General features: G+C 42.5%; 1 protein-coding gene across 1 annotated transcript in view; it reads right to left on the bottom strand.

Annotated features, from left to right (window-relative positions):
• The window catches only part of LOC140360651 (polypeptide N-acetylgalactosaminyltransferase 10-like), a 65,751-nt gene that overhangs the window by 13,807 nt on the left and 30,681 nt on the right, over positions 1 to 21,263 (bottom strand). Inside the window, exons 6-7 of the mRNA XM_072445973.1 lie at positions 20,099 to 20,282; positions 16,406 to 16,523 (exon numbers count right to left, since the gene is read on the bottom strand). Of these exons, the coding sequence (XP_072302074.1) occupies positions 16,406 to 16,523; positions 20,099 to 20,282 (302 nt within the window). The remainder of the gene's footprint in view (positions 1 to 16,405; positions 16,524 to 20,098; positions 20,283 to 21,263) is intronic.

Here is a 21,263-nt window from a genome sequence, read left to right as displayed (position 1 = left end):
CTTACAGGCTCATTTAGTGAAGTCAAAATACGAATTGCAGTGCCTTTAATTATCCAGCTCGTGTTGGTTGTGAATCACTCTTCTAGTTTATTCAACTAAAAGTGAAAAGACATGAGAAAACAAACAAACATCAAATACAGAGGGCGGGCGACGGTGCAGCAACAGTTAGACATGTAATAATTATACAACTAGTGTTACAAAGGCGACTCAAAACGCACTTTCACTGAAACAGCTTTGCTAACGTGCGCGCGCTCGTTTAGTCGCATGCAGTGATCTATTTAAGTCAAATTAGGGTTCATTTGAAGCTGGCGTTTTCTAGTTGAAAAGCCCTATTACGTTTTACAGTGCAGTATATTATCAGACCACAACAAATACATAGAGCGTTTTTATCCAACCAGCCTCTTATTACATTTAAAATCAGCAGAAAGCGCCAAAAAAACACATAATAATATATATCCTCGTTCATTATTAACAGGTCAAAACTTCAGCTAAAATTATGAGTTTGATGTTCATTTCACTACAGGCACATTTTGGGTCACCTCAATAACACCATTACTTATTAAACAAGAAAGAAAATGTTGAACAAATGAACCTGCTTTTATCCTTCATGTATATTTAATCCTTACAATAGCTCCTAATGCTTTTGGACCCGACTGTGCTCCCAGCGTGGTTTTGCCTGAGGTCCCAAACTTCGTTAAGAAAGTTTAATTCACATAATTTCGTTCTAAGCAAAAACGGGTTGATTAATACATACAATATAAAAAAAGAAAAGAAAGATAATTGTACTTGGAAAAAGGGTAAAACATTTGCATTTGTACAACTTTTGCTGCTCGAGTCTGAGAACAAATGTAAAAGTCTACAACTTTGCTAAATATTTAGTTTGTACCCGACATGACAATAGATAATCCATCCAACAGTTGTAGAAAGCCAGATGAACAGCAGCGGCTGGTCCATTAAGGGCGCTGGGGTCAATCTGCCAACTACGTAAATTTTTGTGTGTCTAAAAACAATATAATTTATTCAGAAAAATCTTATATTCTTATTAGTGTTAATGTGTAAAATAATAATATATATCCATATATATACAAATAGATATAGATGAACACTTTGTTTGCGCGGCGCGTGGTCTGCTGCCTGCGTCTCTTTTCTACGTAGCCGTGGGGCGGTTTGAATAGCGCCCCAGAGCCTCAGAGAAAATCAATGGGGATTTTTAGCCAATCAAATCACAATCAAAAGTGACTACGTCACTATGGCTTTCTCCATAGGAAAATAGTGACTATGGGGCGCTCCAAAAAGCGCCCTTTTGAACGTAGGAGCTACGCTTTTTACGCTAGAGACAGAGGCATGTGCGCGCACCGCGCGCAGAAGTGCCACACACGCCGTGTTTCCGTCTTAAAACTGCATCTACAGACGTCTGTGACAAAATGTACGTCCAAAACGACTCAGAATGAGCTGCTCAACTGCTTGCTGGATTTATTTGTGTTGAAATGAAAGCGGCTGATTTCTTATCAATCCGAGCCGAGACATGTGTCTGTCAAACTCCGTGCTCCATTACCATGACAACAAATACGCAGTTTTTTTTAGTTTATTACTTGCATAAGGCTAGCGCTAAGCATTAAGTATCGCTTAACTTCTATTGAAAATATGCTTTTGTTATTAGAAAACCCATGAAAGAAAGCCATAAATGACAACTTTCCATACAGCAATAATGGCTGTGATGATTAAATATAAAAATGTTAAATGTTACACATGTAGTTCAGGGTAACTAATGCCACTTAGAGGCTGTTTTATGAAACACCAACTATTGTTTGTGTTTTTATTTCCTCTTAATGTAGTAATTGTTACTCTGCACTATAAGTGACAGTATCACTGAGATTTTTGATTTGCGCTATTCATTTTATAAAGTGTAAAATTTAATTTTATGTCAAATGTATTTTCTTACAAATGGAATCTGCCGCTAAGTCATTGTATTATCATTAACAAAAGTGGAAATAAATTGTGTTTACTTAATAAATTCAGTAAATGTGTATTTAAAATATGTATCCATACAGGCAATGTAAAATATTCAATTTTGGACATTTAAAAAAACAAAAAAAAACATGTTCATGTCAAATAGCCCCCCCTATAATTTGCACCACCAGCCGCCACTGCAGATGAACAACATTTACTGCTAATGCACTCTTTGTGATCGTACGTAAGTTGAAGACAAAAGGCCGTACAGTGTTGTACCTGAACGCGTTCATTGAACGAAAGTTCATGAACGCGTTCATTGAACGTGTTCATAATTTTGGTGAACGTGAACTGAATGCACTGTATTACTGCAGACGAACGATACTGTGAACGCGTCCATTCTGGTGTCTGAACGGCAAATTCGTTATTTTTAATTTCGTTCTATAAAGGTGTCAGATTTCTAGAGACTTCCAGGCGAAAAACAAACCGTTATGTTGCCCAAAAAGAGCCTATGTCTGGCAAGTGTGAGAGCTGATGGCCGCTAGCGGAGACAGATATTTCACGTGTCGCGCCACACTGCGCATGCGCATTAAACAAAAAAGCGACAGCAACAGAGCAGCAAGGAGTCGCCCTACGAGCAGTTCCGTGTGTTTTATGATAAGGCCGGTGAGGATGGGAACAATCTGCATTTCTGTGCAAAATTTGCCACTCAATTCAATGTGAATGTAAATCCTGGATAAGGATTCAAAATTGGATATGAAGATGAAATCTGACACATGGTTTCAGCATTAAACTAATAAAATAATTGGTGCCTGTGGTTGTATATGGGCTGTGGAAATAATTTAGAAACATTATAGCATAATATTGAAAAAAGAACTGAACTAGTTCATTTTAAAATGTGTGAACTATGAACTGAACTAGTTCATGTAGAAAGTGAACTTTCCCAACACTGGGGCCATATTTTGCCCCCGGAGGTAGCGTTATATTATTCAGAAACAAGACCACGCCCTCAGTTTGCTTTACTCCACCTCACAAAAAACGCAATTGATGACACCCTGCAGCTGCATCAATTGCGGCGACTGCAAGAAATATTTCCCCATGTGTGGATATGAAATTTCCCCCATGTGTGGACAATAAAGGATTATCTTAAGATGTGACGAAATGAGCTCCACAGCCCATGTTAACACCAAGACCGGGGGCCCAAATACGGCCCAATACCTTTCTCTCCTTTAATTAGGAAGTAAATGAATTGTTATGTGGCAGTTGAAGGGTCCTAAATCTCCAACTGTTGTCGGCAAACAAGCTGGCCAAGCTCTGCAGTCACAGCAACAACAAGCATGAAACTACTTTCACTTTACATCATTAATTTGGACAAAAAGTAGGCTGATAAAAGCCAAAAAATGTGTTTTATCGGATGAGGTTCTTTATATATATATATATATATATATATATATATATATATATATATATATATATATATATATATATATATATATATATATATATATATATATATATATATATATTGTTGCCCATAGGGTTTATTACACAGGAGAGGACAGGGTGGAATGAGAGAGAGGGGAAAACATGCAGTAAATGCACTGGGAAGTTACCTATTGTTGCTTTAAATTATACTAATATCAATCCAGTTAACAATCTGAAGTAAACTAAATTGGTAAAACTACTCAAGACAACAAGACAAGATAATTATTCTGCATTTTAACTAATGTACATATTCCTTTTTTTTTTCTTTTTTTTGCAGCGTGTTGTTGGTTTGTGTCTAAACTTAAATCTAAGAGTGAAGTTTTGGAAGCTCATGTACTTTGGTATGCAGATGAGGTCGCTGCTGGAGGCTGAGGCTGGGAATATTTTAACATTAAATATGCATATGATCAGATTCAAAAGGCAGACAATAGCTCCAGTTCGGTGTGGAGCGTGTGTTTGTGTTGAAGATAATGTATTACAATGGCGAGGTCAATGATTAAGATTAGAGGAGATGCAGGTCAAAACATTAATCATCAAACTGTCAATCAACACCCTTTAAAGGCAATAAATGTAATTGCTTTACCAGGAATGTTCCACAATATGGTATTTAATGCATCAATCAGGTTTTAATTGCAAATAAATAACCACAGAAAAGCACATTCTTAACTCTTGTCAGTCACCGTTTAACTAGGGATGTAACTATATTAAATGTTACGATTATTGTGAGAAGAAGCATCACTATTTTACGATTATTCACAATTATTATTGGCGCTAAGAGCAAACAGTAAAATACTTAATTTTCTCTTTTTTCAAAATGTCTAATAGGTCATAGAAAGTCAGTTATCCTTGTTGAATTTTTCTTTTTTTAATGTTTCTTTTGAATAAGACATTAAAGTTAATACGTTTATAGTATGCTTAAATTGCATTCATTATAGATTCAATTTATTTTTGTCTCTAAAAAATGGTGACCATTAGCTGAATCACAATTATCAATTAATCGAATAATCACAACACCCCTCTCAACAAATCTCATTTACAAAATTGTATGTTGTTGTTTTTTTTTTGCCATTGTCAGTGAACAATTCACAAACTTAGAACTTGCTTCACCAATAGTGTGCAACATAACAATGCATAATAATAATAACAGAAAAAAAGCAACAAGATCAGAACGATGCAAAACTGGCAGTGCAAAAGAGTGCTGAAGGAGGTATTCTTTACATGGATTATTAAAGGAATAATAGAGGATTTTTGGCGCGCAATCTGAGTCACATTTCTGGTGGCGTGGACAGCCGAGTTGTTCTCCCACATGTCAATCATTCCCTGCGTCCCACTGCACACCTGTAGCCTCCTTCCCAGGATAGCCGCACGTTTCCATGGCTGTGCATGCGTGGTTGATATGCCGGTGTGTTCGAGCTGCTCAGACGAGACGGAAATCTGCTGCGACGAGAGATGATGCGATTGTGCAAATAAACAAACGCACGTCTAGAGGCGGGGCTGTTGAGATTTGATGGGAGGCGGCAACAGGAGGGTGGGGGGGTGAGTGTGTGCATGCACATTTTTAAAAAGGGACTAACAAACGCTTGAGTTCTCAAATTGGCGAAAAGCAGTGTCCTTGGGCAATACACTTCATAACTTGTGGCTGCAGAAGAAGCCGTTATGTTATCATGTTGACTGCACACGTGAGCGATACCTTTAAAGCTGCAGCATTTACCCTAAAACTAGATAAACTTGCTTTAAATATAAATCGGACCAATAGCCTTCAACATTATATTTGTGTTTAGGCTGAGCAAAATAATATGTCTGTTTGCTGTAACCCGACCGACCCAGTATGAAACTAGCAGACTGAAAAAAAAAGTCAGCATTTTGTCGGAAAAACATTAAAATCTTTTATTTTTCAATTATTTCGCCGACTCACCGACTGGTCTTTCCTAAACCGCCGTGTCGAATATTTTTATCACGCTGGTAAACCTATCTTTCATCCCAAAGGACTGATAACGCATAAGCATCCTCATATTTGGTCCTCCATATGCATCTGTAACAAAACAGAAAGTGCATAAGTGTTGTTATATTGCCTTTTACAAGTTGGTTTGCCTCTGTCGGCGCCACTGAAATCTCCATAGTATATGTCACGCTCTATCACGGTGTGACTTGATTTAAATTTGATTTACACAATGCATTCTGGGATTGAAACATCCCCAGCAGCGTCATCACAACAAACATGGCGGCGCCCGTGTCCCCCGCATGTTCCCCCCGCTCGTCTTAGCTACCAAAATAAAGGATAGCGGCGTACAAAAGGTCGATTGAAATATCTTAAAATCGTGAGATTTAGTCTCCCGATCGGGTTGATAGAGACGTTTTCCATCATTGACTGTCATTTGACTCACTCCGAGTCAAAAAATGGCTAAATTTTGATTTTGTTTTGCCTTCAAAGTAAAAAAATAAGAATTTGCCTACCGTCCGACCCACTTGAAAAATGTTGGCTCGGGTTACAGCAATCAGACAATTTATTTGGGGTAGCCTAATTGTGAATATTTTATACCAGTTTTCTGCAATTTAACAGCGTTTGTGAAATCAACTCACTCAGTCTTTATATTACATTAGATGCAGGTTTACTTCCTGTATATATTTGCATTTGCCGACCCTTGGGACACTCCATCCTTAAAACAAGTTCCATTCTTCATAAACTTTTAAATCTTGGCCCGTTTTTCGCCTGTGCCTCGAGTTTAATTAAAATACAGTGACCCCACATCCATCTTTATGCGATGATTCTGCAAAATCCACAATTTATTCAGGACAAATTCAATCAGTATGTAAATGTCCTTTCAAAATAAAATCCTCGCAAAGATTTATGTGTTTATGGATAAAAAACGCCAGAATAAGGCAAATCCTGCGGTGCTGATGCAACGGGGGGTTTTACCAAAGGTTATTCAAGGTCATTGGTGGGGGTCAGTGGGTTTGTGGTCGCCAACTCACCAAGGGCAAGCCAGTTCAAGCCATTACAAAAATGAATAACTGGATTGGTGCGTCTAAAACTTTTCACACCAAGTACTTTCAAAGAAAATATATTCAACTTATTCAACTTCAACCTTCTGAGTGTCACCAGAATTAAAATCAGGTCTCAAACAGGACTATCCCAGGTCCAAAAGAGGACTGACTGCATTGTTGTTTCTGTAGCTCTAAACCAGGACTCGCTCAAAGAAAGAAACATTTCAAAAACAGTGATCAAGATCATCTTAAATGTACTGAGAATAAGAATCTGGATTTGAGGCGTTTTTTTTTACGTTTTTAAGTTTTGAATCAAATGACTTAACCGTAAGCTATTTCAGACTTACATCTTCATTTTCCCTTTTTCATCTTGAAACAGAAACAGGAATCTCCCAACATATGGAAAACATTCTTGAAATAATAATACATAAAAAGAGAGTAATATTCTATGATTAAAATAATGTTTGCATGCTATTTGAATGTATTTTTCAGCTCACTGCTGTTGTGTCCCTGGCAGAGTAAGAGGAAGGGCATCAGGCGTGTCAAGTAAACCTTAAATAAATAAAGTCTACACGGACACAGTGTGTGCGTTGAGAACAGCGTGTGGCAAAGCCTTTTCAAACAGTGCTCTGAAAGAAACTGCAGAGTGACTCATCTAGATTCAGAACTTTGTCGAGTGTCACTAAATTGACGTGTTGAAAAGTTGGACTTGCTCTGGCCCCATTATGTTCCAGACAGCGGCCCAGACGCAGCCAAGAGGACTTTTATGTGAGCTCTGAAAGGGCTTAATGTGTCCACGGAGATGAAATCCACGAAGAAATGCCACGCTGGACATATTAACGGGACTCCTGTTGTCATGCTGCAGATGTAGCCGCGAAAAGATATCAAATCAAAATGGCCGATTGACTGGTCACAATTAGCAAATAGCAAAGACCACAACATTTACTATTCATGGATTATTGTTGTATGTAATATTTTGAGGACTTTTTTCAAAATATGTTAGTTTGTTTCAAACTGTTTATCGCTATGGCACCAGTCGTGATTCTGATTCGAGGATACAAAAAAAAAATGTTTTGGAGAAAATTATAATATAACATAATTTATCATTCATTAATTTTCTACCGCTTGTTCCTGTTGGTGTCGTGGGTGACTGGAGCCCGTCCCAGTGACTTTGGGCCTTAGGCGGGGCACACCCTGGACAGGGGCCAGCTCGTCGCAGAGTTAACACAATTCATATAATTTATAATAAAAAAATATTGCAGCTCTGTATAAGATGAAGATGTGGTTATATTTGACATCACTTTTTGTGTAATGCTTTACAATTGCAATGTAGCACACTTTGGGAGGAATGCCACAATTTAATCTGATTGTCTTCATCCTGATGATCTTGAGGACGACATTCATCCTCGTCACGCCTGTACTGTGCACAAGTTATATCATTACTACACCACTTCCTGTCTGCATCAGGTCTGCATGTGATTTGTATCCTTAGACAACCGTACAAACTATATTGATCCACGAGGGAAACTAGATGAATTTAACTTATTATTAATATTGATGACACACACACAAAAAAATACCGTATTAATCTTCAGCCAAATAAGCAATACATTAGAGGAAATAAATATACATCATCAGGGGATCTCGCTTCTAACACAAACTGACCTACTTTAAATAACTATTCTCTTTCTCGCCACAAACTTGGAATTACTGATCGTCTTTTGGGGCACTTTTGAGATACTTGTCATGATTAAAACATATAATCCAGGAACAATTTAGATTTTATCGATAAAGAAAACGTTTAGGATGACCGTGAGCCAAGCAGTTACCATTGAAACGCAGCTAGCCATTAACCCGCTTTCCAATCGGCTCCATCGTTCAACTCCAAAGACGTAACTGTCGTCAGCTGAAAGGACTTCCAAGAGCGCATGACTGAAGATTGAAAACGTTTAGATATTTCTGCTCTCGTTCAGACGATTTCTATAACTTATAATGACAGCGAGGTGACCCGCACGATTGAGGCCAGTGTTCAGACCCATGTAAGTATGTCGCCATATCAGATCTTAGTGTTTTGAGTAAACAGTGAGAAAAAAACATCATGATTTAACAAATATTAGTGAAATCTTTGCATTTAGGTCAATTTTTTAACAATATATTGATTTGAAAAAACTTCTAAAAGAGTCACAATTACAATTTGTTTGGTTCCGATGATCATATAAATAATCACGATTATCAATTAATCATCTCGACGTCCCTAAACCCAGTTGACCCAGTGTGACCAGTTCGTCGTCATGTTATGGTCAAGTTTATTCGTCCCGGCTCATATGCTTCTCCTCGCTCCTCTTTCTCACCCCAAATGCATCAATAAAACATCTCGCTTGCAGACAAAATACAGAACTAAATGCGGTGCGCGCCTCTGGATGTAAATAAAACAACTCCAGCATGTTACTCTTCCAAAATCGCAAATATATTAATATTCATTTTGCAACACGCACACCACCAAACCAGACATTTAGCACAAGAATCCCACAATCTGCCATCAGCTCTGCTCTTTCGCCTCAACTTTAACCTCTACGTTTATATTTTTGGTCCATTTTTCCAGTCAATACCCCTCATTCACGCTGCCAACTTCCTGCTAGATCCCAATGAATAAAATATGAGATTTTTGGTCTTAATGTATGCTGTCAGAAAAGTTGCCTACAGTTTCTCGGTTAGATAACTTTTCGTTGCTGGTCCGTGGAGGTTTAATTATACTTCCAGTTGGTTTCCGAGGCCCTGTTTGCATTATCGAGCGGGCAGATGTGAAAACTGCGATTCTCCGTGTTTGAATACGAAGTCCTGAAGGTGGATGGGTTTATATCGTTGGACTTGAAAAGGACATTTTTCGACATCTGGGATTTTGAGGAAAGAGCTGGCAGAACATGCAATTAAACAGTGCCAAAGCTTTGACAAGATTTTTTATAATGTAAGTTACAACATTTGGAACGCATCATTAAAGGTCTGTTGTGGGGAAATATTGAATTCTTTTTTTGGTTAAAGTTGAGCTTTAAGATGAATCCAATGCAATTATTTGTGGTCTACGTTTCTTCTAATGAAAGCAATACTTTGTTATCAAAGGAAGTGCTTTTATTTGAGATATTGCAGCTGTTGTATACATTGAGCTTATGAATTCTCAAGCTTGTGGGAAATCAGATTGTTATGTTTCTTCCTGAGAGGCTTTTCTGTGTCTCAGTCAGTACAACAAAACCAGGATTTAACCGGAACTAAATCAGGGCTTGATGGACATATTAAAATAATCCATAATAATAATCTGTGTATTTTCTGTTTGGTCTCTATACAACAGAACTAAAGGTCTACACTTAGATTTCACAAGTTTTAAACCCGTTCTCAACTAGAACAAGTCCAGTTTCAAACCTGAGGCCTGTTTCATAAAACTGGTTTACTTTATAATCAGTCTAACTTTACTTTGTTGTAATTTGGGTTTCATAAAGCTGAGTCTGAGTCTCACTCAGTCGCTATGGCAACTTAGACAGAGAATTTAGACTGGTCTGGAGCACACTTAAAGGGTCTGAACTTGAGTGTAAACACTGCACCCTAACCCTTCAACAGGAAAATAATGTTATCAAAAGTCCAAAACATCACACACACAGCCCGAAAGAGCGACGTGGGGCCGCCCTCCCGTGGGCCCACCACCCGCAGGAGGATCCATAAGGGGCCGGTGCAGAGAGATCTGGGCGGCAGTCGACGGCAGGGGCCTCGGCGACCAGATCTCCAGACACAGAGACTAACTCTGGGGACATGGAATGTCACCTCGCTGGGGGGGAAAGAGCCTGAGCTTGTGCGGGAGGTTGAGCGATACCGACTAGATATAGTCGGCCTCACCTCCACGCACAGTTTGGGCTCTGGAACCCATCTCCTCGAGAGGGGCTGGACGCTCCACTTCTCTGGTGTTGCCCGCGGGGAGAGGCGGCGGGCTGGTGTGGGCTTGCTGATAGCCCCTCAGCTCAGCCGCCACGTGTTGGAGTTTACCCCGGTGAACGAGAGGGTCGCGTCCCTCCGCCTTCGGGTGGGGGACAGGTCTCTCACTGTTGTGGCGGCCTACGGGCCGAACAGCAGTGCAGAGTACCCGGCCTTCTTGGAGTCCTTGGGAGGGGTACTGGACAGTGCACAGACCGGGGACTCCGTTGTTCTACTGGGGGACTTCAACGCCCACGTGGGCAATGACAGTGACACCTGGAGAGGGGTGATCGGGAAGAACGGCTTCCCCGATCTGAACCCGAGCGGTGTTCAGTTATTGGACTTGTGTGCTAGCCACGGATTGTCCATAACGAACACCATGTTCAAGCACAAGGGTGTTCATCAGTGCACATGGCACCAGGACACCCTAGGCCGGAGGTCAATGATCGACTTAGTTGTCGTGTCATCAGACCTCCGGCCGCGTGTCTTGGACACTCGGGTGAAGAGAGGGGCAGAGTTGTCAACCGATCACCACCTGGTGGTGAGTTGGATCCGCTGGCGGAGGAGGAAGCCGGACAGACTTGGCAGACCCAAGCGCATTGTGAGGGTCTGTTGGGAACGTCTAGTGGAGCCCTCTGTCAGTAGGGTATTCAACTCGCACCTCCGGGAGAGCTTCTCCCATGTCCCGGAGGAGGTTGGGGACATTGAGTCCGAGTGGACCATGTTCTCCGCCTCCATTGTTGATGCGGCTGCTCGGAGTTGTGGTCGCAAGGTCTCCGGTGCCTGTCGTGGCGGCAACCCCCGAACCCGGTGGTGGACACCGGAAGTAAGGGATGCCGTCAGACTGAAGAAGGAGGCCTATCAGGCCACTCTGGCTTGTAGGTCTCCGGAGGTCATCAACGGGTATTGGCAGGCCAAGCGAGCCGCGGCTCGTGCTGTCGCAGAGGCAAAAACCCGGGCCTGGGAGGAGTTCGGCGAGGCCATGGAGGAGGACTATCGGTCGGCACCAAAGAAATTCTGGCAAACCGTCCGGCGCCTCAGGAGGGGGAAGAAGTGTCTCACCAACACCGTTTACGGTGCGGGTGGAGGCCTGCTGACCTCGACTGGGGATGTCGTCATACGGTGGAAGGAATACTTTGAGGATCTCCTTAATCCCTCAGTCACGTCTTCCGAAGAGGAAGTAGAGACCGGGGACTCGGAGGCTGGCTCATCCATCACCCAAGCTGAAGTCACTGAGGTTGTTCGCAAACTCCTCGGTGGCAGGGCTCGGGGGTGGATGAGATCCGCCCTGAGTACCTAAAGTATATGGATGTTGTAGGACTGTCTTGGTTGACACGTCTCTGCAACATCGCGTGGCGTTCGGGGACCGTGCCTCTGGACTGGCAGACCGGGGTGGTGGTCCCTCTGTTCAAGAAGGGGGACCGGAGGGTGTGTTCCAAATACAGAGGGATCACACTCCTCAGCCTCCCGGGTAAGGTCTATTCCAAGGTACTGGAGAGGAGAATCCGACCGATAGTCGAACCTCGGATTCAGGAGGAGCAGAGTGGTTTTCGTCCCGGTCGTGGAACACTGGACCAGCTCTATACCCTCCATCGGGTGCTCGAGGGCTCATGGGAGTTTGCCCAACCAGTCCACATGTGCTTTGTGGATCTGGAGAAGGCTTTCGACCGTGTCCCTCGGGGTGTCCTTTGGGGGGTGCTCCGGGAGTACGGGGTCCGGGGCCCTTTGCTCAGGGCTGTCCGGTCCCTTTATGACCGGAGCAGGAGCTGTGTTCGCATTGCCGGCAGTAAGTCAGACCTGTTCCCAGTGCATGTTGGACTCCGCCAGGGCTGCCCTTTGTCACGAAAGAACAAGATCGCGGATACAAGCGGTCGAAATGAGTTTCCTCCGCCGGGTGGCTGGGCGCTCCCTTAGAGATAAGGTGAGGAGCTCGGCCACACTGGGGGAGCTCGGAGTAGAGCCGCTGCTCCTCCACGTCGAGAGGAGCCAGCTGAGGTGGCTTGGGCATCTGTTCCGGATGCCTCCTGGGCGCCTCCCTCGGGAGGTGTTTCAGGCATGTTCCACCGGGAAGAGGCCCCGGGGAAGACCCAGGACACGCTGGAGAGACTATGTCTCTCGGCTGGCCTGGGAACGCCTCAGGATCCCCCCGGAGGAGTTAGAGTGTCTGGGGAGAAGGAAGTCTGGGAGTCCCTGCTCAGACTGCTGCCCCCGCGACCCGGCCCCGGATAAAGCGGCAGAAGATGGATGGATGGATGGATGGATGGAAGTCCAAAACATATTGTGTGTTCCATTGTAGAAAAAGATTCAGTTGTAGTCATTGTCTGCTGTGAGTGCTGTTGTAGTCTGCAGCTTCATTGTTCTACTCCCGAGCATGTTAGTGCTTCACTTTTCTTCTCTGTGTGGTTCGGGTGCACGTTAGATTGAGTTGATGTGGTAAAACATCTGCCTTTATAATGCAGCCAACGTGAAGGATTTAGGCTTTAAAAGCCCCACTGAACGATGCTTCGCTGCACTCTTTCGCTCTTCTGCCTCTTTCCTAAACAAAACAAAACACTAATGATTCTGATTTGACTATTTGAGTATCTAGCAAATGGATGCTTATATCGCCCCTGCACTCTTTGTGTTTAAGTCAAATTAGTTGAACTTGCGGTGCAAACTGTCCCTGCTTTGGTGATTCGGCCGATATAACTATTGTGCATTTCTATCACTTCCTTATTCCGTGCGCTTTAGTGGTAAATGTGACCCCCGGCGCTGTGACCCCCGGCGCTGTGACCCCCGGCGCTGTGAGCCCGGCGCTGTGAGCCCGGCGCTGTGAGCCCACTGTGATCCACGATAATGCGGTGGCCACTACTGTTACTATGGTAAATACATGAAAAACAGATTCAATATCAAATATAAAAAGTCAACTGGAATAGTAATTTCTGCCAAATTGAGCGGCCCTGAAAAAAAACATACATTTTTTTTATTTTAATAGCAGTGAAAAAAATAATCATAATCTCAATATTCCTTTTTTTGGCTAAAACGTTCAGCCCTAGCTTCAAACCAGCTGTAGAGTTTAATTGGAAACTTAATTCTGAAATAAACCAGGTCTTTACATTGGCCCGTCAAAGAATTCCCCGATTATCCCTGGCTTTTCTGTTTGCTTTAATTCCTCTGCATCCCCACAATCGCAGTGACATATTGGACTCATCTGTTCGTTGCCGCCGCGCCGCTGTGCCGCGAGCGCGGTACCGTTACTTACCACAGCGCGCTCTTCCCGGCGCTACATGTATTCCAATTAATAAGATCATTCCGGTTTGTACCATGGATTAGGCTGAAATCCTGCTAATCGCCTCACCTCAGGGGGGGCTTTCTGCATCGGCTAATGGGGACCCCAATAAACAAAGACCTAATTGAATACAAAGGGACAGCGGGCGCGTGATTGGGGGGTATTTGTGATTGGCAAAATAATAAAAAGGGATTGAGATGTTATCGCTGCAATGACGTGAACGCGATAAAAGGCTCAGGCGCAGGACGGGAGGCGGCGGGCACCTGTTAATCCCTGCCCCGAGCAACAAATGTCCTCCAAACTCAGACAAAGGTGAGAGCGACGGTGAGCAGCGTTATGGGTTTCAGAGCGACGGTGGGCAGCGTTATGGGTTTCAGAGCGACGGTGGCCAGCGTTATGGGTTTCAGAGCGACGGTGGCCAGCGTTATGGGTTTCAGAGCGACGGTGGGCAGCGTTATAGCGTTATGGATTTCAGAGTGACGGTGGGCAGCGTTATGGGTTTCAGAGCGACGGTGGGCAGCGTTATAGCCTTATGTATTTCAGAGTGACGGTGGGCAGCGTTATGGGTTTCAGAGCAACAGTGGGCAGCATTATGGGTTTCAGAGCGACGGTGGGCAGCCTTATAGGTTTCAGAGCGACGGTGGGCAGCATTATGGGTTTCAGAGCGACGGTGGCCAGCGTTATGGGTTTCAGAGCGACGGTGGCCAGCGTTATGGGTTTCAGAGCGACGGTGAGCAGCGTTATGGGTTTCAGAGTGAGGGTGGGCAGCGTCATGGGTTTCAGAGCGACGGTGGCCAGCGTTATGGGTTTCAGAGCGACGGTGAGCAGCGTTATGGGTTTCAGAGTGAGGGTGGGCAGCGTTATGGGTTTCAGAGCGACGGTGAGCAGCGTTATGGGTTTCAGAGCGACGGTGGGCAGCGTTATGGGTTTCAGAGCGACGGTGGCCAGCGTTATGGGTTTCAGAGCGACGGTGGGCAGCGTTATGGGTTTCAGAGCGACGGTGGCCAGCAGTATGGGTTTCAGAGTGAGGGTGGGCAGCGTTATGGGTTTCAGAGCGACGGTGGGCAGCGTTATAGCGTTATGGATTTCAGAGTGACGGTGGGCAGCGTTATGGGTTTCAGAGCGACGGTGGGCAGCGTTATAGCGTTATGGATTTCAGAGTGACGGTGGGCAGCGTTATGGGTTTCAGAGCGACGGTGGGCAGCGCTATAGCGTTATGGATTTCAGAGTGACGGTGGGCAGCGTTATGGGTTTCAGAGCGACAGTGGGCAGCATTATGGGTTTCAGAGCGACGGTGGGCAGCGTTATAGGTTTCAGAGCGACGGTGGGCAGCATTATGGGTTTCAGAGCGACGGTGGCCAGCGTTATGGGTTTCAGAGCGATGGTGGCCAGCGTTATGGGTTTCAGAGTGACGGTGGGCAGCGTTATGGGTTTCAGAGCGACGGTGGGCAGCGTTATAGCGTTATGGATTTCAGAGTGACGGTGGGCAGCGTTATGGGTTTCAGAGCGACAGTGGGCAGCATTATGGGTTTCAGAGCGACGGTGGGCAGCGTTATAGGTTTCAGAGCGACGGTGGGCAGCGTTATGGGTTTCAGACCAGATCCAGCGCTGACATTTTCCTGCTGTGTTCAGGTAAAAGTGTTAAAAACAATAAAACGGCAGTTATATTTTATCTCATAGCCTATTTTTTATCCTATAGCAGATTTAAATTGTTTTTCTTTTTGACTTTGACTATAGGTTGTTGTATCATTGTTCATTGTTTTATATTAAATCACCAAAGCAAGCTCCTATGTTTGTGAATTCTGTTCATTACTAATGGCAATAAACCTTTTCTGATTCTGATTCTGAAAAGCAGATCTCGGGTGAAAATGAGAACGCTGTGTGCCGTGTGCGTCTGATTATAGAGTGTTTTCCTCTGGGAACACGAGGAAGTCCGCGGATGACACTCGTTGGGCTGAATAATTAGGACGCTTGGAAGGTTTTAGGTAAGTTACATTACAGTTGGACCAAGCTGAAGTAGTTCTATTTTTCATACTTTTTAAGACGGTAAAAACTAGGTAGATTTGTGGGTCCCTAATTTTGATTTTGCTCATTGTAAAACTATAAATATTGATGCACTCCGCCTCTTCATAGTGACAAGAAGTAGGTTTTCATTTTAGTTTGAACATTTTACAAATAATCGCAAATAAATGTAGGGTGTGGGCAGAGATAAGGGAAATAGGTGGAAAAAAAAACAACAACACAGAACGATTAAAATGCCACTGAAAAAGCCAACAGTGAGGGAAAACCAGCATAATATGGTTAAAAAGTTGATCGCGCAGGATGTCTAACTTAACATTTATGATTTATGTGGGTGGACGGATGCATGTATAATGAAGATTCTAAATAACAAAATCGTCTTCTGAGAGCTCACACTGCTCTGCGATTGGTTGACTCGCTCGCCACTCACTCGGAGCACCACGGATGATGACCAATGGGAGAACAGGGTGGGGGGGGGGGGGAAAGTAGGCCGCATTTGTCGGTGTTATAAAGCATAGAACTAAAATGCACCGACGAGCACTGGAACGCTACATCACATTGTCACCGCAAAGTTGACCTTTTTACTCATTAAATTACAGAGTTTCCTTTAAAATATGGCTTGTGTACCCAGCTGATAGTATGGGCACAGTTATATTCTTTAAATACAGCATGGACGGACTTCCTTTAAACCTTTTTTTTTACCATCCAAGCTCCTCGTGCACAGTGTGTTTAATGCCTCACCTTGAATGAGATCTCGTACTGTTCCCCTCCCCAGATCTCCAGGCCTGTGTCGTATCCTCCCAGCTCCCAGAACCACTTCCTGTCCACGGCAAACAGCCCCCCAGCCATCACAGGGGACCTGCAGACGCAAGCAAATCAAGCAACAACATGAAATGGTTCTTATAGACACTTTGAAATGCGTCATCGTCGTCACAATGTTCCATATTTCAGAATGGAGGCAAAATGAAGCAGACCATGAAGGAATTACACACAGTTCAGGTTAAACATATGGTAGAGCCATGACTTCAAAGCATTTCAAACTGGACTCTCACTTCAGGGTCTCAGATTACAGTTATACTGATTGTGATTAGACGGGAGACATTCCCATAATGAGTCTGGAGATGATTAATGGTCTTAAAAATAACAGGGGATATTCTCAGAGCCACGTCACAAATCGAGAAAACGTCAGTTATCGAGGAGATTCAAGAGAGTGTTTTTGACACTTTCTAACCAGGATTCATTAAACTAGTGTGACTGAACAATGTTAGAAAATGGTTAAAAGAAACATTACAGAACATGGGGAAAATATATTGTTTTCTCATCTCAAAATTGTAATTGAACTTCACAAAAAGTATAATTTGTGGTCAAATATATAGATATGGAAAAACTGTGTAAAAACAATATTTCTGTAAGTAAAATATATATATTTTTCCCCCTATGCACTATTTTGAGACCTTCTTCATAATCTCCTTATGAACAAATAAGGCAAAATACAATAGTAAATGTCTGTTGATATCACTCATTATTAAAAATAAATGAATAAAATAAACGCCTTTTTTATACTTTTAGTAATGCTCTGAGGTTAATCCCAGTTTATCCATGGAAATTGCATTATGTTCCCATTCCAAACTTTTGAATAGTTTTGTTAACCTTAAAAGCGTCAATAGCGATGGATGCTGTAGTGACAGATGCATACAGAAGATTGATGGTTTGTCACTCGTTATACTTTAATCTGAGCTTCGTTTAAAACAATCTGGCTGTAACGACTGAGACGATTTGTGATGTTAAACGAGTCAGTTTACTTTTGTATCTCCATGTCAGTCAGACATTTCCTACATCAGGAATTTACTCCAACCACTGGCTGCAGTGACTTTATAAACAACATTTATCAAACTAGCTTTACAGAAACTAAATACAACTTCAGCTTTGATTTAATATTTTTGGATGATGGAACAAGGATTAAATGCTCAAAGTCAGTTTTGCATATGCATAATATTTGTCCATTAAAGGCGGTATGGACGATTTTTCGGCGATTTAAGAACGCATGCGCACTCCCCCGTATGGACTGATACAACACACACGTGTGTTTGTTTATTAGCGCAAAGGAGCGCATCGCATCTCTCGTCTCCCGTAGATTTCTGTCCATTTCTGAGTCAGCTCGAACTGTCTTTCTGTCTTCATTTTGCCCCGTACACTGAGGGAACTATATTATGATAGATCCATGCGCTTAGGCACGTGGAAACGTGAGGACAAGCCTGACGCGGCTGCAGGTGAGCGGTAGGTGCGTTTTATGATTGATACGTGTCAGGACAAATGATTTATCCACGCCACGAGGAAATATGATAAAAAATTTGCTGAAAAAAATCGTCCATACCACCTTTAAGGGACAATTACATCACGACACATAATGTTTTGTTTTGAGTTTTTTATGTTTATAGAAAAACAAATCAAATACAATTACTACAATTAATACACAATTAAATAATGATCAGAACTGAAAAAGCTGCATTATGTCTAATCACAGGCCCCATAAAATTACTGTGTAGTTTTTTTTCTTCTGAGCATCTGAAATGTGTTTAACCTATTAATTTGGGACTTTTTGTGAGGGTGAGAAAAGTGCCTGAACATAATCAAGAAACCCATTGAACCGATTAAGGGCAATCTTATTCTCTGTAAAAATGCAATGTGTATTTTATAAAAAAAAAAAAAAAAAAAAAATCTTTGGGATTCTTTCTCTACTTGGTTGTTCCAATCTGTTCATATGCGCATAACACAAAATCCACTTCAAGAGAGAGTTTAAACTTAACTTTCATGCAAATAAAGGATTTAAAATGTGATATTTGGCTTTTCCATCTCCCTTTTCTCATGCAACGCTTCAAAATGTGCATTCATATAAGGGGTGGAAATGCAGTTTATGTCTCTGACCAGGTTACGATTGTCTTGACACACATTTGGCTTAAATCTAGCATTTTTAAACTCTTACATTCGTATTCCAAGTCACAACAATTTTGCCCAGCATTTAATTGAATCGAATGTGTGAATGAAGCAGTGATATTAAAGGCGCAATGGACGATTTTTCGGTGATTTGAGAACGCAGGCAGAAGTGCGCATGCACACTCCCCCGTGCGGACTGATACGACACACACGTGCGTTTGTTTATCAGCGCGACGGAGCGCATCGCATCTCTCGTCTCCCGTAGATTTCTGTCCACTTCTGCGTCAGCTCGAACTGTCTTTCTCCGTCTTCATTTTGTCCCGTACACTGAGGGAACTATATTATGATAGATTCATCCGCTTAGACACGCGGAACCGTGCTGCTCGTGGGGTCGAACCCGCACGCGGCTGCAGGTGAGCGGTAGGTGCGTTTTATGATTGATACGTGGCAGGACTAATCGGCCGTCCACGCCACGAGGAAATAAGACTCAGATTTGGGTCAAAAACAAAATCGTCCATTCAACCTTTAAACAGACCATCCCTTCATACCACGGTAAATGAGAATTCTAATGCTAACTGTCGTGCATTATTTTTTTGCATGGGATTATAGTGTATCCCTCACGTCCAGGTCCAAACACCCGTGGCGATGGTTTTGTTTGTGAAAATACACCACAGTATGCTGTTTGTTCAAATGCATCAGCAATCAATATAAACAAGACAGATACGCTTTCCTTTCATTCATTTACATGAGATGAAATTAAAAAAGAAGTTGGTTGAATTTATGAGGTGAATTGACAGCTGTTTTGTCTACGGTAACATTAAAACCGCAGAAGAGCTAACTTTAGTTTAATACAGACCGTTAAACAGCTGTTTCTCAAATTTACACGATTTTAGCCAAATTTTCCTCTGATTTTCAGTCGTGTCTCGTCATCTCTAGTCGAGTAGCAGGCATTTAAACATGTAATAAAGACAATTTTGGCCGTGCTCTAGTACAGCAGACCGTTTACTGCAAACTAATGCTAGCTCCACAAAGAAAGACCCAGCACCACCCGCTTTCAGGACCGTCGTGCTGTGAAGCGGAAGCACTAACTGCTGCGCTGTTGTGAGCCTTCCCAAAAGTTTCTGTTTTTAACTTTAGCATGCCAACATTGCATTGGTAAACTAACACTGTTGACAACACACTATTGTCTGGTCTTTCTTGCAAAGAGTCTTTTTCCCGACTTGTGCGAGCACTCAAATGAACACAGAATTAAGAATGAGGGAACTATCTTATAAACTAAATGTGAGATAACTGATCTCTCGGACAGCAAATTGACAGCAAAGAGGTTGTTACATTCACCAATTGGCTGTTGCAGTTTGTGACAACATGGTATAAGCGGATTAAACTACCGGAGCAGTGCGTTGTGGTGTTCTTGACATGTTGTTGCACTAAAACTGTGAGACTCCACTTTGTTGTTTCGTTCTTACTTAAATAACTCTTCGAACCAGTTAAATGACTCACTCAAAGGGTTCGCTGGGGTCGTCCGGCTGTAGCTCTGATGGGATGGGGATCCGTTTGTAGTACATCTCCCAGTCGAACGCTCCCCTCATAGCGCCCCCTGCCTGCATGTCATAGCCAAAGTTATCGTGGTCGATGACGTCAATCATAGGACACACGATGGTCTTCCTGTTCTGAACGATACGGTCTGAAAAATACAACACAATTCAAGCCGTTACTAAAGAGTATTTATATCTAGTGAAATGCATTGAGGTGAACAAATAATTCAGATGACTCATATGTGCCATGGCATTACTCATTGTACTGTAAATACAAAATTACATTCAAATATTTGTTTCATCAATATTATCACACATGTATAAACTATACTTTCTCTTTTGTGGAACAAAGGTTGTATCATCTTAAAACAGTATTTTGGTCCTGGTTTGATCCCAGTATATCCGAGATAAGAGTCCTGGTTTAGTCCTGGTTTAGTCCTGGTTTAGTCCTGGTTTAGTCCTGGTTTAGTCCTGGTTTAGTCTTGGTTTAGTCTTGGTTTAGACCTGGTTTAGTCCTGGTTTAGTCCTGGTTTAGTCCTGGTTTAGTCCTGGTTTAGTCCTGGTTTAGACCCAGTTTGAATGTGGTATGTGTCAGAATCTGATCGTGGTATTAATTTGAATTTATTTCTCAGTCCTACTTTAAAAGCTGTAGGACTTATATTTTCTTAAATACAAAAAAATGGTATTATAATACATGGTATTATAATACATTAAAGATGCTGTACTGTCTCTTTACTCTCTTAAAACCCTGCATTTTGCACTTACTTATCTGAGCATCCAAATTACTCACCACGATGAGTTTATGAGAGCTTTTAAGTACTTTCAGAGAGCGAATTTACCCTCACGCTAAAGCTAACAAACATTAGCATGCTAATAACTCACTTCATGCTTTGCTGAGAATAAAACACTGTTATTCGATGCAGGCAACAGGCAGCGGTCTCATTTTGACCCCAAGAGCTGCTTTTACAACAATGCTGGGATAAAACAGATTGTACTTGACAGCCCCGTAACTACAATGCAATAAGAAATAAAGACCTTCATGGATGGAAAGTCAGCGCTTGGCATTGTGGGTTTAGTGGTTAATTGTTGGTCATTTTTGGTCATTGTAGTCCTGGTTTTGTCTAGTCTTT

This window comes from Eucyclogobius newberryi, unplaced genomic scaffold (genome assembly GCF_026437365.1).
Source record: "Eucyclogobius newberryi isolate DKJ021-1_F unplaced genomic scaffold, fEucNew1.0.hap1 SCAF_15, whole genome shotgun sequence".
NCBI classification, from domain to species: Eukaryota; Metazoa; Chordata; class Actinopteri; order Gobiiformes; family Gobiidae; genus Eucyclogobius; species Eucyclogobius newberryi.
The sequence above is the reverse complement of the archived record's forward strand: the minus strand, read 5'-3'. Positions and strand labels throughout refer to the sequence as shown.